Genomic DNA, 27484 nt, shown 5'->3' on the forward strand with positions numbered 1-27484 from the left:
GTCCTAACCCACTTGCCAAAACTATAGTTTGATAATAACAAGTAATTTGTGGAGTGGTTGAAAACCAATATTAATGACTCCAACCTAAGTGTTTGTAAACTTCCGACTTCAACTGTATTTATAAAGCCCTTTTTACATCATCAGATGTCACAAAGTGCTTATACAGAAACCCAGCCTAAAACCCCACATCTGGGTGGTAGCCTGACTAGGAAACAGGTTGTCGGCTCCCTAATCTAGTGCATAGGCTTTTGCTCAGTGGGCTACAGCCTTGATATGCACAAGAGCCTCATGCAACCCAGGGATCACTCCATGTCAATTGGGGACAAGAGGACATGAGAGGGTGATGCATACAATTGAATCCAATACAATAATTGTGTACCCAGCTAGTTATAGAAGTAGCCTACTACTAATACCACATTCCCCATTCCAGGTAACCTGATTGATTTATTGACTGGCCATTCTAAGAAATGGTCACCATATCATTAAGAGGTCCCGAAATATAGCTCGTCATCCATTGAGTGTTTGGTGTAACGGATCAGCTGTTCCAAAACAGGTCCGCTACTGAAATGCAACATTTATTAGCAGTGCCACTGCGCATGAAAAACGTTCTAAGAGAATTGAGTAGGACTGGGCTGCAGCGTGGTAGCCAGTGCAACAAGTACCCTCTCGGTTAGGTGTAACCCATTGCTTCAATTGAGTACATATTAAGCTAATAGTTTACTATATTAATTTGAGCAAGTAGTACTGCACCTTCCATTATTCTATTGGGTTTCCCATTGACAGTCCCGCCCTCTGATTGACAGCTCTCAGATGAGAACCTTATGTTCAACCTGCTTGAGATAGAGAAAATAAGTGCGTTTTGAGTCCTTATCAGCATCTGGAAATAAAGTTTCCATTTTGAGTTTGAAGCTAGAAAAGTTTCTCAAAATAAAGTGTTTATCTATGGTGATTTATCTTCATATTACTACTAAAGCCGGCTTTTTTCTATAAAATGTATTCCTGGTGTCCTGCTCATTTACCTTATAGGACCTAATGTTTACTCTCACTACTCCTACGAACTAGCGTTGGTGTACTTACCCAGGAGTGAGGAGTGGGTTACATAAGGACCCTCTCAGTAGTGTCTAATTATACATCGGTCGGCTACTCTCTCTCCCGTTATTTACTATTTCAAAGCGCAGTTGTCTTTTATTATTCGTTCCATTATATTAGACAATATCAAAACAGACCCTCTTGACCAGATGTTGCCAAGAATAATTTGACAAGTCAGCACTGGACGGCGGGGAGAAGAATAAAGACCATGTTGGAGAGCTTTGCGCATTTCTCCATCTCGGGTGCCCGGTCCAGAACGTTATGTGATACGGATTTCTTTGTGACCATGACGTTGATTTGAATCGCTCACGGTTTTGTTTTTAACGAAGTTTAATTGACAATGAAGTACGGAATGGTTGTTATCACGGCTGGCTTTTCAGGTTTACTCAGCTTCAGCTTTCTTGCTGTGGCAATTGGCAGCGACTATTGGTACATCATCGATGTGAACAAGGCAAACCAGTCGGACTTGGAGGACCTGAGTTCGCATTCCGGTCTCTGGAGGATCCGTGAAGGTATGTCCACGTATTTATTTAAGCACCCCAAATTAAATGCCATAGCCTAGCACACTTTGATATTGCGGTTCAATATTGCGCTGTGTTTTCTGGTAGCTTGTCATATAACTTGAAATACACATGCCAAATTTAAACAACGGAGTCTACCTGTTCCACCACCCATGTCAGCCTGCTTACACGACCCACTGGCCACAGACGTCCGTTCAACGTCTAATTTTAATGTATATTTGGTTGAGTTGTCAACTAACGTGAATTAAACGTGACATCAACCAAAAATGTCCTTTAGGTTAAAAGTTGGATGGAAAAAAATAAGAAATTCCGTAAATTAATGCCTTTTTGCAAATCCAATCACTTTTCAATGTTTATTCAACCTCATCACATTTTTGTTTTCCTCACTTTATTTTAGATTACATTTATTTAAATTCAACATCAAAAACTGAATCGAGTTTCACTTTCAAAATGCTACCCCATTCAGAATGGACCCAATGCTGGTCCATAGCCATCTCTGTTGTATGCCAGCTAATCTCTTCCCCACCCGAGACGCATTTGCATGCACAGGACATTGCAATAAACAGGTGCACTTTCGAAGCATTTTTTTCCACATATGTTTTATTGTACTCCTGCTCATTTACAATTTGCATATACATTATTGTTAATCATATTATTATGATTGCTATTAATATTATCATTATTATTGTTGTTATTTTTCGTTTTATTATTATTACTGTTATTATTATTAATCTGATTGTTATTGATTATTATTATTATTAATAATATTCATTGTATTATTATTATTCACATAGCTCACCTGTATCTTTCCGGCTGTTTTTTCAACTGCATCTCAGTCAGGCTAGAGGATATTTCATGTTCCAGACAGTGTGTGCGTCCCAAATCACACCCTATTCTCATAGAGCTCTGGTCAAAAGTAGTGCACTACATAGGAAATAAGGTGCTATTTGGGATGCAAACATAGGGGAGTGACACATTACGTAGGGAGCGCCTGCAGTGTCTGTTAGTGTATCAAGTCAAGTGTTACACCACACTACTGCAGTACAGTGTGTCAACAGTATAAATCCTTGCTATAGATTTGTTGATTCATGGCCTGTAAAGAGTTCTGTCAGAGCTCAGCGGTGAAGCAGCTGTCGATGTTAGGCACACACTTAGTAATCGGATATTAGCAACCATATGGGTGTGACACAGCCATAGGTGTGTTGTGTCATAGGCCTACCTTTTGACTGGTACTTTAACATTGTCATGTATGTCTACCAGTCTGAGCGGTCCAACATATTATGCAATATCTGCCATTTAGCAGAAGCTTTTATCCGAAGCGACGTACAGTCATGCATGCCATTTTACTTATCGTCTACCGGTCTGAAAGGTCAGCACATATCTTCTGTTTGCTCTTTTTACAGGGAGAAATGCCACCTCTTGGCCAATTCAGTCCTTCTTTGTGGATACCTCCAACAAAACTGACATAGAGAAGCACCTTATCAGTGAGTATGTGGCCTCTGCTATGTGGCCTCCGACGCCTTTGACATGAAGACTATATTTGGGTCCCAAATGGCACCCTATTCCCTACATAGTGCATAACATTTAACCCATGAGCCCTGGTAAAAAGTAGCAGTGGTGGAAAAAGTAACCAATTGTCATACTTGAGTAAAAGTAAAGATACCTTAATAGAAAATAATATGATAGTATAATATAATAGTATGAATTATAAAAAATTCCTTGTTTTAAGCAAACCAGACGGCACCATGTTCTTGTTATTTTTTTAATTTACAGATAGCCAGGGGCACACACCAACACTCAGACATCATTTACAGATAGCCAGGGGCACACACCAACACTCAGACATCATTTACAGATAGCCAGGGGCACACACCAACACTCAGACATCATTTACAGATAGCCAGGGGCACATACCAACACTCAGACATCATTTACAGATAGCCAGGGGCACACACCAACACTCAGACATCATTTACAGATAGCCAGGGGCACACACCAACACTCAGACATCATTTACAGATAGCCAGGGGCACACACCAACACTCAGACATCATTTACAGATAGCCAGGGGCACACACCAACACTCAGACATCATTTACAGATAGCCAGGGGCACACACCAACACTCAGACATCATTTACAGACAGCCAGGGGCACACACCAACACTCAGACATCATTTACAGATAGCCAGGGGCACACACCAACACTCAGACATCATTTACAGATAGCCAGGGGCACACACCAACACTCAGACATCATTTACAGATAGCCAGGGGCACACACCAACACTCAGACATCATTTACAGATAGCCAGGGGCACACACCAACACTCAGACATCATTTACAGATAGCCAGGGGCACACACCAACACTCAGACATCATTTACAGATAGCCAGGGGCACACACCAACACTCAGACATCATTTACAGATAAAGCATGCGTGTTTAGTAAGTCTTTCAGATCAGAGGCAGTAGAGATGACTCTTGATAAGTGTGGGAATTTGACCATTTTGCTGTCCTGCTAAGTATTCAAAATGTAACGAGTACTTTTGGTTGTCTGGGAAAAAGCATGGAGTAAAAAGTACATTATTTTCTTTAGGAATGTAGTGGAGTAAAAGTAAAAGTAGTCAAAAATATAAATAGTAAAGTACAGATACCCCAAAAAACGACTTAAGTAGTAATTCAAGTATTTTTACTTCAGTTCTTTACACCATTTAGGGCACAGCTGTTAGTTCTATCTCTGTCACATCCACACAAAACAGCACAGATTGTTGAGTCTGTACGATGGGCTCAATGTTTGCAAAGTGAATCAACATTATTGCACTCCACTTTAACAATACAATATAGACCCCATAAAATTATAAAGTTCATTACTAAGCACATACAGTTGAAGTTGGAAGTTTACATTAGCCAAATACATTTAAACTCAGTTTTTCACAATTCCTGACATTTAATCCTAGTACAAATTTTACATACACTCAATTTGTATTTGATAGCATTGACTTTAAATTGTTTAACTTGGGTCAAAAGTTTTGGGTTGCCTTCCACAAGCTTCCCACAATAAGTTGGGTGAATTTCGGCCCATTCTTTCTGACAAAGCTGGTGTAACTGAGTCAGGTTTGTAGGCCTCCTTGTTCGCACATGCTTTTTCAATTCTGCCCGCAAATGTTCTATGGGATTGAGGTCAGGGCTTTGTGATGGCCACTCCAACACCTTGACTTTGTTGTCCTTAAGCCATTTTGCCACAACTTTGGAAGTATGCTTGGGGTCATTGTCCATTTGGAAGACCCATTTGCGACCAAGCTTGAACTTCCTGACTGATGTCTCGAGATGTTGCTTCAATATATCCACATAATTTTTCCTCCAAACATAACGATGGACATTATGGCCAAACAGTTCTATTATTGTTTCATCAGACCAGAGGACATTTATCCAAAAAGTACGATCTTTGTCCCCATGAGCAATTGCAAACTGTAGTCTGGCTTTTTCATGGAGGTTTTGGAGCAGTGGTGCCTTCTTTGCTGAGCGGCCTTTCAGGTTACGTCGATATAGAACTAGTTTTTACTGTGGATATAGATACTTTTGTACCTGTTTCCTCCAGCATCTTCACAAGGTCCTTTGCTGTTGTTCTGTGATTGATTTGCACTTTTCGCACCAAAGTACGTTAATCTCTAGGAGACGGAACGCGCCTCCTTCCTGAGCGGTATCACGGCTGTGTGGTTCCATGATGTTTATACTTGTGTACTATTGTTTGTACAGATTAACGTGGTACCTTCAGGTGTTTGGAAATTGCTCCTAAGGATGAACCAGACTTGTGAAGGTCTACAAAAGCATTTCTGGATCTTGGCTGATTTCTTTTGATTTTCTCATGATGTCAAGTAAAGAGGCACTGAGTTTGAAGGTAGGCCTTGAAATACATCCACAGGTACACCTCCATTTGGCTCAAATGATGTCAATTAGCCAATCAGAAGCTTCTAAAGCCATGGCATCATTTTCTGGAATTTTTCAAGCTGTTTAAAAGCACAGTTATCTTAGTGTATGTAAACTTCTGACCCACTGGAATTGTGATACAGTGAATTATAAGTGAAATAATCTGTCTGTAAACTATTTTTGGAAAAATTATTTGTGTCATGCACAAAGTAGATATCCTAACCGACTTGCCAAAACTATAGTTTGTTAACAAGAAATTTGTGGTGTGGTTGAAAAACAAGTTTTAATGACTCCAACCTAAGTGTATGTAAACTTTAGACTTCAAATGTAGTTGGGCTTTTGTTGGCCTATAGTGGATACTTGTCTTGAGGACAAATAGTATTTCAGGACGACGGTGGTAAAACAGACCAAGCTGACAAACAAAGGGTTTCTTTTTTGTTGTTGATCTTTTGGATATACAGTGTATTCGGAAAGTACTCAGGACTTTGTTGAAGCACCTTTGGCAGCAATTACAGCCTCGAGTCTTCTTGGGTATGACACTACAAGCTTGTCACACCTGTATTTGGGGAGTTTCTCCCATTATTCTCTGCAGATCCTCAAGCTCTGTCAGGATGGATGGGGAGCGTTGCTGCACGGCTATTTTCTGGTCTCTCTAAAGATGTTCGGTAGGGTTCAAGTCTGGGTTCTGGCTGGGCCACTCAATGACATTCCGAGACTTGTCCCGAAGCCACTCCTGTGTTGTCTTAGCTGTGTGCTTAGGGTCGTTGTCCTGTTGGAAGGTGAACCTTCATCCCAGTTTGAGGTCCTGAGCGCTCTGGAGCATTTTTTCATCAAGGATCTCTCTGTACTTTGTGTCGTTCATCTTTCCCTCGATCCTGACTACTCTCCCAGTCACTGCAGCTGAAAAACGTAATGGTGCTACCACCACCATGCTTCACCATACGGATGGTGCCAGGTTTCTTCCAGATATCACTATTGGTATTCAGGCCAATGGGTTCAATCTTGGTTTCATCATACCAGAGCATCTTGTTTCTCATGGTCTGAGAGTCCTTAAGGTTCCTTTTGGCAAACTCCAAGCATGCTGTCATGAGCCTTTTACTGAGGAGTGGCCTCTGTCTGGCCACTCTACCATAAAGGCCTGATTGGTGGAGTGCTGCAGAGATGGTTGTCCTTCTGGGAGGTTCTCCCATCTCCACAGAGGAACTCTGGAGTTCTGTCAGAGTGACCATCGGGTTCTTGGCCACCTCCTTGACCAAGGCCCCTCTCCCCGATTGCTCAGTTTGGCCAGGTTGCAGGCTCTAGGAAGAGTCTTGGTGGTTCCAAACGTCTTTCATTTAAGAATGATGGAGGCCACTGTGTTCTTGTGGACCTTCAATGCCGCAGAAATGTTTAGGTACCCTTCTCCAGATCTGTGCCTCGACACAATCCTGTCTCAAAGCTCTACAGACAATTCCTTGACCGCATGGCTTGGTTTTTGCTCTGACATGCACTGTCAACTGTGGGACCTTATATAGACTTGTGTGTGCCTTTCCAAATCCTGTCCAATCAATTTAATTTAACACAGGTGGACTCCAATCAAGTTGTAGAAACATCTCTAAGATGATTCATGGAAACAGAGTGCACCTGAGCTCAATTTTGAGTCTCATAGCAAAGGGTCTGAATACTTATGTAAATAAGGTAAATTTGCAAACATTTCTGAAAACCTGTTTTCTCTTGTCATTATGGGGTATTGTGTGTAGATTGATGATGGGAAACAAATAATTTAATCTATTTTAAAATAAGACTGTAACGTAACAAAATGTGGAAAAAGTCAAGGGGTCTGAATGCCCCCCCACACACACCCTCAAGCACACAGTGATGTTTCTAGGCATAAGCAACATAAGTGGCAACTAGGGGGCCCACAACCCGATTTAGTAAGTCAGCCTGGGTCTCAACGTAATGTTGAGAGTTAGAATTGTAGAATACAATTTTGAAGTTTGTTAGTGCATCTGCAGTTTTCCTCTTGTTATGTCAATCATTGACAGTCACTTAATTAGCCCATGCGAAATAATATTTCTCTATGCAAAATGGGTAGAATTGCAAGACATTAACTTCAAAGCTGCAAATCATTCTCTCGGCCACCAAGAGGGGGGGCATTACCTTTTTTTTGCCCGTGAGGTGGGGGGGCATTACTGTGAGGTGGGGGGCATTACCTTGAGGTGGGGGGGCATTACCGTGAGGTGGGGAGGCATTACCGTGAGGTGGTGGGTCCCCCCCAACCAAATATCGCTTATGGTCCCCGAAACGCTAGAAACGGACCTGCTCACACACACACACCATGCAGAAATGTTTTTTGTGAGAGGACAATGTACAGTGTATTTCTCCAGCTCACAGTAACCCTGCTTTGCATTCTGGGTCTCTCTGCAGACTCCCACAAGGTTATAGTCACCCTGCTGCCTCTCAGTCTGTTGCTGGTGGTGTTGGGAGGGATCTGTGGTCTGGTCAGCTCTCTGGCCAGGAATCCCAGCCTGCTGGTCGGCTCCGCATCCTACTTCCTCTTCTGCAGTAAGTGACTTTCTGGAGCATCCCCTGGTGTTCAGGCCTGGGTTGTGTTCATTAGGCACTAATTGGAAGAGAACGGACTGAAACGGGGACTACATGGACTTGTCCAATGAGAAACACTCTTATTTTATTTTTTTTATAGATTTTTTCAAATTCTGTTGTGTGCCCTAATGAACACAACCCTGGTTTTCAGACAAGGGTTAAAATAGTATTTGTGTTTGCTTGAGCTTTCCCAGCACAATGGATACAATAGAATAGTCCAAAAGTGCTGCCCACCTGGCACTCAAGGTGAACCTTTTGAAAGAAAACAATATGAACCCATGTTTTTATGTTATTCTGGAGCTTGTGGCAGTGAAATTGTTATTTTAGATTGATTCTATGTTGTACTGATATGAATGTCTTGTTCAACTGCTTTCGGCTGAAATTGTTCAGTGCATGATGCTGAAAGGTTAAAGACCAGTGGGCATTTTCTAGCTGTCAGTGTGTGTGGATGTGTGGGAGGATTTGAGTACACACATTCTCATACTGTTGTCTTTATTCAATTGAAGGTTGCTTTCAGCTTTAAAATCAACTCAGTTTTCTCTCCGGAACAGGCTTAAATAACCTCATTCAAGGATTTTTAGAGATGACAGCAAATATGTCGAGATATTGCAGGGGCTTCTCGGGGCCGAATGCAGGGGCTTCTCGGGGCTGAATGCCCAAGCCCGTAGATCCAGCCACAGGAGTGTAAAATACACCAGAGAGCATCATTTAGCTGCAGAAGATGAACAGCCCCCCCCCCTCAAAACAACAACAACTGTGGATTAAAGAGCGACTGCCTTTTAAGAGGCAACTAATCCTTTTGAGGCATCAATATGAGTCAGAAACAATTATTCTAGTGTCATAATTGACTACAAAGTGTAAATAGAATAGTTTTGGTCGTAAAGTCAGTTTTGTCTACAACAGAGTTTGTAACATCTGTGCATCACACTGGGCAAATGAAGGTTGGGTTTTGATTTGACAATGTCCATTTGCCTATTAACATGGGCTGAACAGCTGTGGAGATTGCTGTCTATCCAATAGCATTGACAGTTAGACAGGCCTGCCCAGAAGCTCCGACTTTTTACACAAGACATCACATTGTGCATTTTATCACTTGAGAAATACTGCACCAAATACCTTAGTTAGATGTAAAATGTCTTGAGTTATTTTAGATTCATTCTTGGGACTTTGAGGAAGGGAAATAGGCTTCCACGTCAACAGTGTCTCATGGGGAACAAACATCAAGAACCAAATGTGAAATCGGCCAGAAAACTGAAATCTTGTTTATCGAATGAGCAACAAAAAAAAACATGTACCAATCTGCGTGTTCAGTGGCTCTTTAAGTTTTATCACAAACACATAAAGGTAACTGCTAAAATAAAGGAAACACCAACATAAAGTGTTTTAATAGGGTGTTGCTCCCAAAAGAGCTTCAATGTGCCTTGGCACAGATTCTACAAGTGGACCTAAACCAGCACCCCAGGGGCACTGCAGCAAGACACTGAACCACTAACCTGCCCCAGGGGCACTGCAGCAAGACACTGAACCCCTAACCTGCCCCAGGGGCACTGCAACAAGACACTGAACCCCTAATCTGCCCCAGGGGAAACACAGCAAGACACTGAACCCCTAACCTGCCTCAGCGGCTCTGTAACAAGACACTGAACCACTAACCTGCCCCAGCGGCTCTGCTCTGCAGCAAAACACTGAACCTCTAACCTGCCCCAGGGGCACTGCAACAAGACACTGAACCCCTAACCTGCCCCAGGGGAAACACAGCAAGACACTGAACCCCTAACCTGCCCCAGCGGCTCTGTAACAAGACACTGAACCACTAACCTGCCCCAGCGGCTCTGCTCTGCAGCAAAACACTGAACCACTAACCTGCCCCAGCCGCTCTGCTCTGCAGCAAGACTAACTGAAGCCACTGAAACTAACCTGCCCCAGCGGCTCTGCAGCAAGACACTGCAGCAAAACCTGAACTAACCTGCCCCAGCCGCTCTGCTCTGCAGCAAGACACTGAACCACTAACCTGCCCCAGCGGCTCTGCAGCAAGACACTGAACAAGACACCTAACCTGCCCCAGCGCCCCAGCCTGAACCACTAACCTGCTCTGCAGCAAGACACTGAACCACTAACCTGCCCCAGCAGCAAGACACTGAACACTAACCTGCCCCAGCGGTCTGCTCTGCAGCAAGACACTGAACCACTAACCTGCCTCTGCAGCAAGACACTGAACCACTAACCTGCCCCAGCGGCTCTGCAGCAAGACACTGAACCACTAAACCTGCCCCAGCACTGCTAACCTGCTCTGCAGCAAGACACTGAACCACTAACCTGCCCCAGCGGCTCTGCAGCAAGACACTGAACCACTAACCTGCCCCAGGCGGCTCTGCAGCAAAACACTGAACCTGCCCCAGCGGCTCTGCAAGACACTGAACCACTAACCTGCCCCAGCGGCTCTGCTCTGCAGCAAGACACTGAACCACTAACCAGCGGCTCTGCTCTGTAACAAGACACTGAACCACTAACCTGCCCCAGCGGCTCTGCTCTGCAGCAAGACACTGAACCCCTAACCTGCCCCAGCGGCTCTGCTCTGCAGCAAGACACTGAACCACTAACCTGCCCCAGCAAAACACTGCTCAGCGGCTCTGCAGCAAGAAGAACCACTAACACTGAACCACTAACCTGCCCCAGCACGCTCTGCTCTGCAGCAAGACACTGAACCCTAACCTGCCCCAGGCGCTCTGCTCTGCAGCAAGACACTGAACCACTAACCTGCCCCAGCGCTCTCCTCTCTGCACAAGACACTGAACCACTAACCTGCCCCAGCCGCTCTGCTCTGCAGCAAGACACTGAACCACTAACCTGCCCCAGCGCTCTGCTCTGCAGCAAGACACTGAACCACTAAACCTGCAGCAAGACACTGAACCCTAACCTGCCCCCGACACTGAAATCCTCTGCAGCACACTGAACTAACTGCCAACCTCTAACCTGCTCCAAGACACTGAACCACTAACCTGCCCCAGCGGCTCTGCTCTGCAGCAAGACACTGAACCACTAACCTGCCCCAGCGGCTCTGCAGCAAGACACTGAACCCCTAACCTGCCCCAGCGGCTCTGCTCTGCAGCAAGACACTGAACCACTAACCTGCCCCAGCCGCTCTGCTCTGCAGCAAGACACTGAACCCCTAACCTGCCCCAGCCGCTCTGCTCTGCAGCAAGACACTGAACCACTAACCTGCCCCAGGGGCTCTGCTCTGCAGCAAGACACTGAACCCCTAACCTGCCCCAGGGACACTGCTCTGCAGCAAGACACTGAACCCCTAACCTGCCCCAGCCGCTCTGCTCTGCAGCAAGACACTGAACCCCTAACAGCCGCTCTGCTCTGCAGCAAGACACTGCCCCAGCCGCTCTGCTCTGCAGCAAGACACTGAACCACTAACCTGCCCCAGCCGCTCTGCTCTGCAGCAAGACACTGAACCACTAACCTGCCCCAGCCGCTCTGCTCTGCAGCAAGACACTGAACCACTAACCTGCCCCAGCCGCTCTGCTCTGTAACAAGACACTGAACCCCTAACCTGCCCCAGCCGCTCTGCTCTGCAGCAAGACACTGAACCACTAACCTGCCCCAGCCGCTCTGCTCTGTAACAAGACACTGAACCCCTAACCTGCCCCAGGGACACTGCTCTGCAGCTGAACCTTTGCTACTTCCAGCTTCTAGGACAGGGCTGTTCAACTACGTCCCGGAGGTCCAAAACACTTCCGTTTCTTGTTTCTAGTTATTAATTGCACTAACCTGGTTTCCCAGGTCTGAACCAGACCCTGATTAACAGGAGAGGATGAAAAACAGGAGTATTTTGTCCCTCCAGGACCAACATTGAACATCCCTGCTCTAGGGGAATAGAACAGCCTTGAACAGCCCTGCTGTAGGGGAATAAAACAGTTATGAACAGCCCTGCTGTAGGGGAATAGAACAGCCTTGAACAGCCCTGCTCTAGGGGAATAAAACAGTTATGAACAGCCCTGCTCTAGGGGAATAAAACAGTTATGAACAGTCCTGCTCTAGGGGAATAAAACAGCCCTGCTCTAGGGGAATAAAACAGCGATGAACAGCCCTGCTCTAGGGGAATATAACAGCCTTGAACAGCCCTGCTGTAGGGGAATAAAACAGTGATGAACAGCCCTGCTCTAGGGGAATAGAACAGCCTTGAACAGCCCTGCTGTAGGGGAATAAAACAGTGATGAACAGCCCTGCTCTAGGGGAATAAAACAGCCTTGAACAGCCCTGCCTAGGGGAATAAAACAGTGATTAACAGCCCTGCTCTAGGGGAATAAAACAGAAACAGCTCTGCTCTAGGGGAATAAAACATCGATGAACAGCCCTGCTCTAGGGGAATAAAACAGCCTTCCTGCTCTGGGGGAATAAAACAGCTATGAACAGCCCTGCTCTAGGGGAATAAAACAGCCTTGAACAGCCCAGCTCTAGGGAATAAAACAGTGATGAACAGTCCTGCTCTAGGGGAATAAAACAGCCTTGAACAGCTCTGCTCTAGGGGAATAAAAACAGTGATGAACAGTCCTGCTCTAGGGGAATAAAACAGTTGAACAGCCCAGCTCTAGGGGAATAAAACAGTGATGAACAATCCTGCTCTAGGGGAATAAAACATGATGAACAGTAGTGGAATAAAACAGCCTTGAACAGCCCTGCTCTAGGGGAATAAAACAGTTATAGGGGAATAAAACAGCCTTGAACAGCCCTGCTCTAGGGGAATCTGAACAGTCCTGCTGTAGGGGAATAAAACAGACTTGAACAGCCCTGCTCTAGGGGAATAAAACAGTGATTAACAGTCCTGCTCTAGGGGAATAAAACAGTGATGAACAGCTCTGCTCTAGGGGAATAAAACAGCCTATGAACAGCCTGCTCTAGGGGAATAAAACATGAACAGCTCTGCTTTAGGGGAATAAAACAGTGATGAACAGCTCTGCTCTAGGGGAATAAAACAGTGATGAACAGTCCTGCTCTAGGGAATAAAACAGCCTTGAACAGCTCTGCTCTAGGGGAATAAAACAGTTTGAACAGCTCTGCTCTAGGGGAATAAAACAGTTATGAACAGTCCTGCTCTAGGGGAATAAAACAGCCTTGAACAGCCCTGCTCTAGGGGAATAAAACAGCCTTGAACAGCCCTGCTCTAGGGGAATAAAACAGCCTTGAACAGTCCTGCTCTAGGGGAATAAAACAGCCTTGAACAGCCCTGCTCTAGGGAATAAAACAGCCTTGAACAGCTCTGCTGTAGGGGAAATGAACAGCAGCCCTGCTCTAGGGGAATAAAACAGTGATGAACAGCCCTGCTCTAGGGGAATAAAACAGCCTTGAACAGCCCTGCTCTAGGGGAATAAAACAGTGATGAACAGCCCTGCTCTAGGGGAATAAAACAGCCTTGAACAGCCCTGCTGTAGGGGAATAAAACAGCCTTGAACAGCCCTGCCTATGGGAATAAACAGTGATGAACAGCCCTGCTGTAGGGGAATAAAACAGTGATGAACAGCCCTGCTGTAGGGGAATAAAACAGCCTTGAACAGCCCTGCTCTAGGGGAATAAAACAGCCTTGAACAGCCCTGCTGTAGGGGAATAAAACATGAACAGTCCTGCTGTAGGGGAATAAAACAGACTTGAACAGCTCTAGGGGAATAAAACAGTGATGAACAGTCCTGCTCTAGGGGAATAAAACAGTGATGAACAGTCCTGCTGTAGGGGAATAAAACAGCCTTGAACAGCCCTGCTCTAGGGGAATAAAACAGCCTGATGAACCCTGCTGTAGGGGAATAAAACAGCCTTGAACAGCCCTGCTCTAGGGGGGAATAAAACAGCCTTGAACAGTCCTGCTGTAGGGGGAATAAAACAGACTTGAACAGCCCTGCTCTAGGGGAATAAAACAGTGATGAACAGTCCTGCTCTAGGGGAATAAAACAGTGATGAACAGCTCTGCTCTAGGGGAATAAAAACAGCCTGAACAGCTCTGAACAAAACAGCCTTGAACAGCCTGCTTTAGGGGAATAAAACAGTGATGAACAGCTCTGCTCTAGGGGAATAAAACAGTGATGAACAGTCCTGCTCTAGGGAATAAACAGCCTTGAACAGCCTGCTCTAGGGGAATAAAACAGCCTTGAACAGCTCTGCTCTAGGGGAATAAAACAGCGTATGAACAGTCCTGCTCTAGGGGAATAAAACAGCCTTGAACAGCCCTGCTCTAGGGGAATAAAACAGCCTTGAACAGCCTGCTCTAGGGGAATAAAACAGCCTTGAACAGTCCTGCTGTAGGGGAATAAAACAGTGAACATGAAATAAAACAGTCCTGCTGTAGGGGAATAAAACAGCGATGAACAGCCCTGCTGTAGGGGAATAAAATAGTGATGAACAGCCCTGCTCTAGGGGAATAAAACAGCCTTGAACAGCCCTGCTGTAGGGGAATAAAACAGTGATGAACAGCCCTGCTGTAGGGGAATAAAAACTTGAACAGCCCTGCTCTAGGGGAATAAAACAGCCTTGAACAGCCCTGCTGTAGGGAATAAAAACAGTGATGAACAGCCCTGCTGTAGGGGAATAAAACAGCCTTGAACAGTCCTGCTGTAGGGGAATAAAACAGCCTTGAACAGCCCTGCTCTAGGGGGAATAAAAAAACAGCCCTGCTGTAGGGAATAAAACAGCCTTGAACAGTCCTGCTCTAGGGGAATAAAACAGACTTGAACAGCCCTGCTCTAGGGGAATAAAACAGTCCTGCTCTAGGGGAATAAAACAGTGAGAACAGCCTGCTCTAGGGGAATAAACAGCCTGCTCTGCTGTAGGGGAATAAAACAGCCTTGAACAGCCTTTAGGGGAATAAAACAGTGATGAACAGCTCTGCTCTAGGGGAATAAAACAGTGATGAACAGTCCTGCTCTAGGGGAATAAAACAGCCTTGAACAGCTCTGCTCTAGGGGAATAAAACAGCCTTGAACAGCTCTGCTCTAGGGGAATAAAACAGCGATGAACAGTCCTGCTCTAGGGGAATAAAACAGTGCATGAACAGCCCTGCTCTAGGGGAATAAAAACTTGAACAGCTCTGCTGTAGGGGAATAAAACAGCCTTGAACAGCTCTGCTGCTCTAGGGGAATAAAACAGTGATGAACAGTCCTGCTCTAGGGGAATAAAACAAACTAGGGGAATAAAACAGCCTTGAACAGCTCTGCTCTAGGGGGAATAAAACAGCGATGAACAGTCCTGCTCTAGGGGAATTAAACAGCCTTGAACAGCCCTGCTCTAGGGGAATAAAACAGCCTTGAACAGCCCTGCTCTAGGGGAATAAAACAGCCTTGAACAGTCCTGCTGTAGGGGAATAAAACAGCATTGAACAGCCCTGCTCTAGGGGAATAAAACTTGAACAGCTCTGCTGTAGGGGAATAAAACAGCGATGAACAGCCCTGCTGTAGAGGAATAAAATAGTGATGAACAGCCCTGGGGGAATAAAACAGCCTTGAACAGTGCTGCAGGGGAATAAAACAGTGATGAACAGCCCTGCTGTAGGGGAATAAAACAGCCTTGAACAGCCCTGCTCTAGGGAATAAAACAGCCTTGAACAGCCCTGCTGTAGAACAAAACAGTGATGAACAGCCCTGCTGTAGGGGAATAAAACAGCCTTGAACAGCCCTGCAGGGGAATAAAACAGCCTTGAACAGCCCTGCTGTAGGGGAATAAAACAGCCTTGAACAGCCCTGCTGTAGGGGAATAAAACAGCCTTGAACAGTCCTGCTGTAGGGGAATAAAACAGACTTGAACAGCCCTGCTCTAGGGGAATAAAACAGTGATTAACAGTCCTGCTCTAGGGGAATAAACAGTGATGAACAGCTCTGCTCTAGGGGAATAAAACAGCCTCGAACAGCTCTGCAGGGGAATAAAATCTTGAACAGCTCTGCTTTAGGGGAATAAAACAGTGATGATCTGCTCTAGGGGAATAAAACAGTGATGAACAGTCCTGCTCTAGGGGAATAAAACAGCCTTGAACAGCTCTGCTCTAGGGGAATAAAACAGCCTTGAACAGCCTGCTCTAGGGGAATGATGAACAGTCCTGCTCTAGGGGAATAAAACAGCCTTGAACAGCCCTGCTCTAGGGGAATAAAACAGCCTTGAACAGCCCTGCTCTAGGGGAATAAAACAGCCTTGAACAGTCCTGCTGTAGGGAATAAAACAGCCTTGAACAGCCCCACTCGAAGCCTTGAACAGCTCTGCTGTAGGGGAATAAAACAGCGATGAACAGCCCTGCTCTAGGGGAATAAAACAGCCTTGAACAGCTCTGCTGTAGGGGCAACAGCCCTGCTCTAGGGGAATCTTGAACAGCCCTGCTGTAGGGGAATAAAACAGAACAGCCTGCTCTAGGGGAATAAACAGCCTTGAACAGTCCTGCTGTAGGGGAATAAAACAGAAAGTCCTGCTGTAGGGGAATAAAACACTTGAACAGCCCTGAGATAAAACAGTGATTAACAGTCCTGCTCTAGGGGTTGAACAGCTCTGCTCTAGGGGAATAAAACAGTGATTAACAGCTCTGCTGTAGGGGAATAAACAGCCTTAAACAGCTCTGCTTTAGGGGAATAAAACAGTGATGAACAGCTCTGCTCTAGGGGAATAAAACAGTGATGAACAGTCCTGCTCTAGGGGAATAAAACAGCCTTGAACAGCTCTGCTCTAGGGAGCCATGAACAGCCCTGCTCTAGGGGAATAAAACAGCCTTGAACAGTCCTATAAAACAGTGATCATGAACAGCTCTGCTGTAGGGGAATAAAACAGTGATGAACAGCCCTGCTCACAGCCTTGAACAGCTCTGCTGTAGGGGGAATAAAACAGCGATGAACAGCCCTGCTGTGAATAAAACAGCCTTGAACAGCTCTGCTGTAGGGGAATAAAACAGCCTTGAACAGCCCTGCTCCTAGGGGAATAAAACAGCCTTGAACAGCCCTGCTGTAGGAATAAAACAGCCTTGAACAGTCCTGCTGTATTTCTAGACTTATTAGGGAATAGTGATTAACAGTCCTGCTTAGGGGAATAAAACAGTGATGAACAGCTCTGCTCTAGGGAATAAAACAGCCCGAACAGCTCTTGTAGGGGAATAAAACAGCCTTGAACAGCTCTGCTTTAGGGGAATAAAACAGTGATTACTAGGGGAATAAAACAGTGATGAACAGTCCTGCTGTAGGGGAATAAAACAGCCTTGAACAGCTCTGCTCTAGGGGAATAAAACAGTTGAACAGCTCTTAGGGGAATGTTCCTGCTCTAGGGGAATAAAACAGCCTTGAACAGTCCTGCTCTAGGGGGAATAAAACAGCCTTGATTCTAGGGGAATAAAACAGCCTTGAACAGTCCTGCTGTAGGGAATAAAACAGCCTTGAACAGCCCTGCTCTAGGGAAAGCCCAACAGCTCTGCATAAAACAGCGATGAACAGCCCTGCTCTAGGGGAATAAAACAGCCTTGAACAGCATTTCTGCTGTAGAATAGATATAGGGGAATAAAATAGTGATGAACAGCCCTGCTCTAGGGGAATAAAACAGCCTTGAACAGCCCTGCTGTAGGGGAATAAAACAACCTTGAACAGCCCTGCTCTAGGGGAATAAAACAGCCTTGAACAGCCCTGCTCTAGGGGAATAAAACAGCCTTGAACAGCCCTGCTCTAGGGGGAATAAAACAGTGATGAACAGCCCTGCTCTGAATAAAACAGCCTTGAACAGCCCTGCTCTAGGGGAATAAAACAGCCTTGAACAGCCCTGCTCTAGGGAATAAAACAGCCTTGAACAGCCCTGCTCTAGAGGAATAAAACAGCCTTGAACAGCCCTGCTCTAGGGGAATAAAACACCTGAACAGCCCTGCTCTAGGGGAATAAAACAGTGATGAACATCTAGGGAATAAAACAGTGAACAGCCCTGCTCTAGGGAATAAAACAGCCTTGAACAGCCCTGCTCTAGAGGAATAAAACAGCCTTGAACAGCCCTGCTCTAGGGGAATAAAACAGCCTTGAACAGCCCTGCTCCAGTGATGAACAGCCCTGCTCTAGGGGAATAAAACAGCCTGGAACAGCCCTGCTCATCAGTAGAACACTAGAGGGAATAAAACAGCCTTGAACAGCCCTGCTCTAGGGAATAAAACAGCCTTGAACACTAGAGGAATAAAACAGCCTGAACAGTCCTGTCATCACTAGGGGAATAAAACAGCCTTGAACACTAGAGGAATAAAACACCTGAACAGCCCTGCTCATCACCTTGAACACCCTGCTCTGTCATCAGCCTTTCTGGAAATCTAGATTCCTCTGCTGGGGAAGGCATGAGTTCCTGTCTAGCCTCTGAAAAAGAGCAGGTTCACAATCTCACACAAAGAAGACATCTTTCATTCATCACCAGCACACCTCTGTCATCACCATATGTATCCCTCCCAAAAACAGCTCCTGGTCTCTAATGTAGGAACACCTTACGTGATGCCCACACACCTCTGCACTCAGCATCAGAATCAAATGAGATCTAACACTGAGACTCTGTGATGAATAAGCAAAACACACACACATTTCAGTGAAATAAAATAAAACCATGACTATTTCTGCAACACTTTCTGTCATCTGTATATAAACCGTAAGCACTTTACCTAAAAAAGATGATTTTTCTTTTGGGGAAAGAAGGAGCCATGTTATTTATGTTCCTCACCACAGGTTTGATTCATCTTCAGCCAAGAATGTCATAAAGACCGCATGTCATTTCTAGATTATTATCATCACCAACTTACCTATAGAGTCTTGACATCCCCAATACCAGTTCACCTCTTGTGATCACCTGTTGGCCCAGAAAGCCCACACTCATCTGTCATCACCACACAGCCTCTGTCATCACCACACACCTCTGCCATCACCACACACCTCTGTCATCACCACACACCTCTGTCATCACCTCTGTCACACACCTCTGTCATCACCACACACCACACCTCTGTCATCACCCACACACCTCTGTCATCACCACACACCTCTGCCATCACCACACACCTCTGTCATCTGTCATCACCACACACCTCTGTCATCACCTCTGTCATCACCGCACACCTCTGTCATCACCACACCTCTGCCATCACCACACACCTCTGCCATCACCACACACCTCTGTCATCACCACACACCTCTGTCATCTCCGCACACCTCTGTCATCACCACACACCTCTGTCATCACCTCTGTCATCACCACACCTCTGTCATCACCACACCTCTGTCATCACCACACACCTCTGTCATCACCACACACCTCTGTCATCACCACACACCTCTGACATCACCACACACCTCTCTCATCACCACACACCTCTGTCATCACCACACACCTCTGTCATCACCACACACCTTTCTCATCACCACACACCTCTGTCATCACCACACACCTCTGTCATCACCACACACCTCTGTCATCACCACACACCTCTGCCATCACCACACACCTCTGTCATCACCACACACCTCTGCCATCTCCACTGTTTCCACTTTTTGACTTCTCAACTCAACACCTGGCATTTCAAACTCAAAACAACTAACCAACTGACTGCCAGCTTTGCAGTCTTTAAGCGCCATTGTGGGTTAAGATAATTAAGATCAACGTTATATTAATTATTAAAACAATATGTTTATACTCTATATATACTACATAAATATATTTACACATTTACAGAGAGAGAGAGAGAGAGAGAGAGAGAGAGAGAGAGAGAGAGAGAGAGAGAGAGAGAGAGAGAGACAAAGAGCGAGACAAAGAGAGAGAGAGAGAGAGAGACAAAGAGCGAGACAAAGAGAGAGAGAACAGCCTAGACTTCTAGATATTAAGATGAGAGTTAATTTGCAATTGCCAACTTGTTATGAGAAACACTCACATAGAGCAGTCAACTGTGGCAGCTGTCAAGAACAGATGAATCTTACTGAAAAAAACACGTCTTTCCTCCCACTGACACCACAACAGATCATTCTCTTTCTGAATCCACATTCTGATCAAATCTCATTGTGTTACACAGCTGCTATCACTGCTGGTATACAGCTACATTGTCTTGGTTCTGACCAGGAGGAGTGCTAAACAGCAAAACCGTCCATTTAAATGGATCATTTCAATATGGAGCATTGATCAGAGGTGGTGGGGGGGAAATACCCTGTGGTCATGGCAAGGAATCAGACTGGCTTGGCATGATTGAACCAGGATATCATAGTCTTCTGGGCTGTTTTGACCTGATTGAACCAGGATATCATAGTCTTCTGGGCTGTTTTGACCTGATTGAACCAGGTTATCAGAGTCTTCTGGGCTGTTTTGACCTGATTGAACCAGGTTATCAGAGTCTTCTGGGCTGTTTTGACCTGATTGAACCAGTCTACTTTTCCAAACAGTTGATAAGCAACCTTGTTGCTTGTCCGACATTTGTTTCCCTGTGCTATTACTTCTGGGCTGGGCTGGGCTGGTATTTGAAGTCTGGGCCTGTTTGAACAGGCCTTCAGAGTTCTACTGGGCTATGGGTATTACTAAGTTGGGCCTGTTTGAACAGGTCTTCTGGGAGTTCTATACGGTATTACTTAGTCTGGGCCTGTTTGAACTAGACCTTCAGAGTTCTACTGGGCTATGGTATTCTTATTTATCCAGGCCTTCACTGTTTTGGGGCTATGGTATTCACTTAGTCTGGGCCTGTTTGAACAGGTTATCAGGTCTACTGGGATGGTATTACTTAGTCTGGGCCTGTTGAAGCAACCTTGAACATTTGCTAGTATTACTAAGTCTGGGCCTGTTTGAACAGAGTTCTACTTAGTCTGGGCCTTTTGAACAGGCCTTCAGAGTTCTACTGGGCTATGGTATTACTTAGTCTGGGCCTGTTTGAACAGGCCTTCAGAGTTCTACTGGGCTATGGTATTACTTAGTCTGGGCCTGTTTGAACAGGCCTTCAGAGTTCTACAGGGCTATGGTATTACTTAGTCTGGGCCTGTTTGAACTAGACCTTCAGAGTTCTACTTATTTTTCACTTTGGTCTTCAGGCAGCAGGCTGGTTTGAATGAATGTTGTGATGAAAACACAAAGCACTATATTTTCCAGTATTTTTCTCCTACCTGTCCAATATTACAGACATTACAGAGATCCATCTGTTCTGTCTTTGTACTGGATGTGCAGAACATTGTACTTGAGACAAAGATAGACTCACTCAAACAAAACACACACAAACTCACACAGACACACACCTCATACACACACAGACTCCTGTACTCACACACATGCGTACTCCCATACTCACAAACACACGCACATACACACACTCACAGACACACACACTCACAGACACACACACTCACAGACACACACACACACACACAGACACACACACTCACAAACACACACACAGACACAGACACACACACACACACAGACAAGGCTGCTGTCCCATGTACTGCTACACGGTTTATTAATATACTGGATTCTCAACAGAGCTCACTGCAATATATCTGTTGCTGCAGATATCATTATTCATATATATTTTTGGTGTATATACTCATAGATTACGTTTGGATTAAGGATAGTGTTATTTGGGTTGTTAACTAGATTAGTCCTAACATTCATAATTTAACTAGATTAGTCCTAACATTCATGATTTAACTAGATTAGTCCTAACATTTATACATTAGCTAGATTAGTTCTAACATTCATGATTTAACTAGATTAGTCCTAACATTTATAAATTAGCTAGATTAGTTCTAACATTCATAATTAAACTAGATTAGTTCTAACATTCATGATTAAACTAGATTAGTCCTAACATTTATAAATGAACTAGATGAGTCCTAACATTCATGATTTAACTAGTTTAGTCCTAACATTCATGATTTAACTAACATTCATCATTTAGTTTAGTCCTAACATTCATCATTTAACTTAGTCCTAACATTCATGATTTAACTAGTTTAGTCCTAACATTCATCAGTTTAGTCCTAACATTCATCATTTAACTAGTTTATTTGTCATCATTTAACATTCTTCATTTAACTTGTTTAGTCCTAACATTCATCATTTAAATAGTTTAGTCCTAACATTCATCATTTAACTAGTTTAGTCCTAACATTCATCATTTAACTTGTTTAGTCCTAACATTCATCATTTAAATAGTTTAGTCCTAACATTCATCATTTAACTTGTTTAGTCCTAACATTCATGATTTAACTTGTTTTTAACATTCATCATTTAACTAGTTTAGTCCTAACATTCATCATTTAACTTGTTTAGTCCTAACATCATCATTTCATTTAACATTTAACTAGTTTAGTCCTAACATTCATCATTTAACTAGTTTAGTCCTAACATTCATCATTTCATTTAAGTCCTAACATTCATCATTTGTTTAACTAGTTTCCTAACATTCATCATTTAACTAGTTTAGTCCTAACATTCATCATTTAACTAGTTTAGTCCTAACATTCATCATTTAACTAGTTTAGTCCTAACATTCATCATTTAATCATTTGTTTAGTCCTAACATTCATCATTTAACTTAGTTTAACTAGTTTAGTCCTAACATTCATCATTTAACTAGTTTAGTCCTAACATTCATCATTTAACTTGTTTAGTCCTAACATTCATCATTTAACTAGTTTAGTCCTAACATTCATCATTTAACTAGTTTAGTCCTAACATTCATCATTTAACTAGTTTAGTCCTAACATTCATCATTTAACTAGTTTAACATTCATCATTTAACCTAACATTCATCATTTAACTAGTTTAGTCCTAACATTCATCATTTAACTAGTTTAGTCCTAACATTCATCATTTAACTTGTTTCGTCCTAACATTCATCATTTAACTAGTTTAGTCCTAACATTCATCATTTAACTAGTTTAGTCCTAACATTCATCATTTAACTAGTTTAGTCCTAACATTCATCATTTAACTAGTTTAGTCCTAACATTCATCATTTTAGTTTAGTCCTAACATTCATCATTTAACTAGTTTAGTCCTAACATTCATCATTTAACTAGTTTAGTCCTAACATTCATCATTTAACTAGTTTAGTCCTAACATTCATCATTTAACTAGTTTAGTCGTAACATTCATCATTTAACTTGTTTCGTCCTAACATTCATCATTTAAATAGTTTAGTCCTAACATTCATCATTTAACTTGTTTAGTCCTAACATTCATCATTTAACTAGTTTAGTCCTAACATTCATCATTTAACTTGTTTCGTCCTAACATTCATCATTTAACTTGTTTAGTCCTAACATTCATCATTTAACTTGTCCTAACATTCATCATTTAGTCATCTAACATTCATCATTTAACTCCTAACATTCATCATTTAACTTGTTTCGTCCTAACATTCATCATTTAACTAGTTTAGTCCTAACATTCATCATTTAACTTGTTTAGTCCTAACATTCATCATTTAACTTGTTTAGTCCTAACATTCATCATTTAACATTCATCATTTAACTAGTTTAGTCCTAACATTCATCATTTAACTAGTTTAGTCCTAACATTCATCATTTAACTTGTTTAGTCCTAACATTCATCATTTAACATTTAACTAGTTTGTCCTAACATTCATCATTTAACTAGTTTAGTCCTAACATTCATCATTTAACTAGTTTAGTCCTAACATTCATCATTTAACTAGTTTAGTCCTAACATTCATCATTTAACTAGTTTAGTCTAACATTCATCATTTAACTAGTTTACTAACATTCATCATTTAACTAGTTTAGTCCTAACATTCATCATTTAACTAGTTTAGTCCTAACATTCATCATTTAACTAGTTTAGTCCATCATTTAACATTCATCATTTAACTAGTTTAGTCCTAACATTCATCATTTAACTAGTTTAGTCCTAACATTCATCATTTAACTAGTTTTCCTAACATTCATCATTTAACTAGTTTAGTCCTAACATTCATCATTTAACTAGTTTAGTCCTAACATTCATCATTTAACTAGTTTAGTCCTAACATTCATCATTTAACTAGTTTAGTCCTAACATTCATCATTTAACTAGTTTAGTCCTAACATTCATCATTTAACTAGTTTCATTCCTAACATTCATCATTTAACTAGTTTAGTCCTAACATTCATCATTTAACTAGTTTAGTCCTAACATTCATCATTTAACTAGTTTAGTCCTAACATTCATCATTTAACTAGTTTAGTCCTAACATTCATCATTTAACTTGTTTAGTCCTAACATTCATCATTTAACTAGTTTAGTCCTAACATTCATCATTTAACTGTTTAGTCCTAACATTCATCATTTAACTAGTTTAGTCCTAACATTCATCATTTAACTAGTTTAGTCCTAACATTCATCATTTAACTAGTTTAGTCCTAACATTCATCATTTAACTTGTTTAGTCCTAACATTCATCATTTAACTAGTTTAGTCCTAACATTCATCATTTAACTAGTTTAGTCCTAACATTCATCATTTAACTAGTTTAGTCCTAACATTCATCATTTAACTAGTTTAGTCCTAACATTCATCATTTAACTAGTTTAGTCCTAACATTCATCATTTAACTAGTTTAGTCCTAACATTCATCATTTAACTAGTTTTTAACATTCATTCATCATTTAAACATTCATCATTTAACTTGTTAACATTCATCATTTAAACATTCATCATTTAACTAGTTTAGTCCTAACATTCATCATTTAACTAGTTTAGTCCTAACATTCATCATTTAACTAGTTTAGTCCTAACATTCATCATTTAACTTGTTTAGTCCTAACATTCATCATTTAACTTGTTTAGTTTAACTAGTTTAGTCCTAACATTCATCATTTAACTTGTTTAGTCCTAACATTCATCATTTAACTTGTTTCGTCCTAACATTCATCATTTAACTAGTTTAGTCCTAACATTCATCATTTAACTAGTTTAGTCCTAACATTCATCATTTAACTTGTTTAGTCCTAACATTCATCATTTAACTAGTTTAGTCCTAACATTCATCATTTAACTAGTTTAGTCCTAACATTCATCATTTAACTAGTTTAGTCCTAACATTCATCATTTAACTTGTTTAGTCCTAACATTCATCATTTAACATTTCATTTAACTAGTTTAGTCCTAGTTTAGTCCTAACATTCATCATTTAACTTGTTTAGTCCTAACATTCATCATTTAACTAGTTTAGTCCTAACATTCATCATCATTTAACTAGTTTAGTCCTAACATTCATCATTTAACTAGTTTAGTTTAACTAGTTTAGTCCTAACATTCATCATTTAACTAGTTTAGTCCTAACATTCATCATTTAACTAGTTTAGTCTAACATTCATCATTTAACTTGTTTTCATCATTCATCAACTAGTTTAGTCCTAACATTCATCATTTAACTAGTTTAGTCCTAACATTCATCATTTAACTAGTTTAGTCCTAACATTCATCATTTAACTAGTTTAGTCCTAACATTCATCATTTAACTAGTTTAGTCCTAACATTCATCATTTAAGTCCTAACATTCATCATTTAACTAGTTTAGTCCTAACATTCATCATTTAACTAGTTTAGTCCTAACATTCATCATTTAACTAGTTTAGTCCTAACATTCATCATTTAACTAGTTTAGTCCTAACATTCATCATTTAACTAGTTTAGTCCTAACATTCATCATTTAACTAGTTTAGTCCTAACATTCATCATTTAACTAGTTTAGTCCTAACATTCATCATTTAACTAGTTTAGTCCTAACATTCATCATTTAACTAGTTTAGTCCTAACATTCATCATTTAACTAGTTTAGTCCTAACATTCATCATTTAACTTGTTTAGTCCTAACATTCATCATTTAACTAGTTTAGTCCTAACATTCATCATTTAACTAGTTTAGTCCTAACATTCATCATTTAACTAGTTTAGTCCTAACATTCATCATTTAACTAGTTTAACATTCATCCTAACATTCATCATTTAACTAGTTTAGTCCTAACATTCATCATTTAACTAGTTTAGTCCTAACATTCATCATTTAACTTGTTTAGTCCTAACATTCATCATTTAACTAGTTTAGTCCTAACATTCATCATTTAACTAGTTTAGTCCTAACATTCATCATTTAACTTGTTTAGTCCTAACATTCATCATTTAACTAGTTTTTAGTCCTAACATTCATCATTTAACTGTTTAGTCCTAACATTCATCATTTAACTAGTTTAGTCCTAACATTCATCATTTAACTAGTTTAGTCCTAACATTCATCATTTAACTAGTTTAGTCCTAACATTCATCATTTAACTAGTTTAGTCCTAACATTCATCATTTAACTAGTTTAGTCCTAACATTCATCATTTAACTAGTTTAGTCCTAACATTCATCATTTAACTAGTTTAGTCCTAACATTCATCATTTAACTAGTTTCGTCCTAACATTCATCATTTAACTTGTTTCGTCCTAACATTCATCATTTAACTAGTTTCGTCCTAACATTCATCATTTAACTAGTTTAGTCCTAACATTCATCATTTAACTAGTTTAGTCCTAACATTCATCATTTAACTAGTTTAGTCCTAACATTCATCATTTAACTAGTTTAGTCCTAACATTCATCATTTAACTAGTTTAGTCCTAACATTCATCATTTAACTTGTTTAGTCCTAACATTCATCATTTAACTAGTTTAGTCCTAACATTCATCATTTAACTAGTTTAGTCCTAACATTCATCATTTAACTAGTTTAGTCCTAACATTCATCATTTAACTAGTTTAGTCCTAACATTCATCATTTAACTAGTTTAGTCCTAACATTCATCATTTAACTAGTTTAGTCCTAACATTCATCATTTAACTAGTTTAGTCCTAACATTCATCATTTAACTAGTTTAGTCCTAACATTCATCATTTAACTAGTTTAGTCCTAACATTCATCATTTAACTAGTTTAGTCCTAACATTCATCATTTAACTAGTTTAGTCCTAAACATTTAACTATCATTTAATCATTTTAGTTTAGTCCTAACATTCATCATTTAACTTAGTTTAGTCCTAACATTCATCATTTAACTAGTTTAGTCCTAACATTCATCATTTAACTTGTTTAGTCATCCTAACATTCATCATTTAACTTGTTTAGTCCTAACATTCATCATTTAACTAGTTTAGTCCTAACATTCATCATTTAACTAGTTTAGTCCTAACATTCATCATTTAACTAGTTTAGTCCTAACATTCATCATTTAACTTGTTTAGTCCTAACATTCATCATTTAACTTGTTTAGTTTACTTGTCCTAACATTCATCATTTAACTTGTTTGTTTCCTAACATTCATCATTTAACTAGTTTAGTCCTAACATTCATCATTTAACTTGTTTAGTCCTAAC

The 27484-nt window shown here is 41.5% G+C and overlaps 1 protein-coding gene across 1 annotated transcript in view; it reads left to right on the top strand.

Annotated features, from left to right (window-relative positions):
* Positions 1-1429: 1429 nt before the first annotated feature.
* Positions 1430-27484, top strand: part of LOC135539198 (transmembrane protein 235-like) — a 40302-nt gene continuing 14247 nt past the window's right edge. Inside the window, exons 1-3 of the mRNA XM_064965023.1 lie at positions 1430-1601; positions 3014-3094; positions 7946-8083. Coding sequence (XP_064821095.1) covers positions 1430-1601; positions 3014-3094; positions 7946-8083 — 391 coding nt within the window. The remainder of the gene's footprint in view (positions 1602-3013; positions 3095-7945; positions 8084-27484) is intronic.

Source organism: Oncorhynchus masou, unplaced genomic scaffold (genome assembly GCF_036934945.1).
Source record: "Oncorhynchus masou masou isolate Uvic2021 unplaced genomic scaffold, UVic_Omas_1.1 unplaced_scaffold_1624, whole genome shotgun sequence".
Taxonomy (NCBI): domain Eukaryota; kingdom Metazoa; phylum Chordata; class Actinopteri; order Salmoniformes; family Salmonidae; genus Oncorhynchus; species Oncorhynchus masou.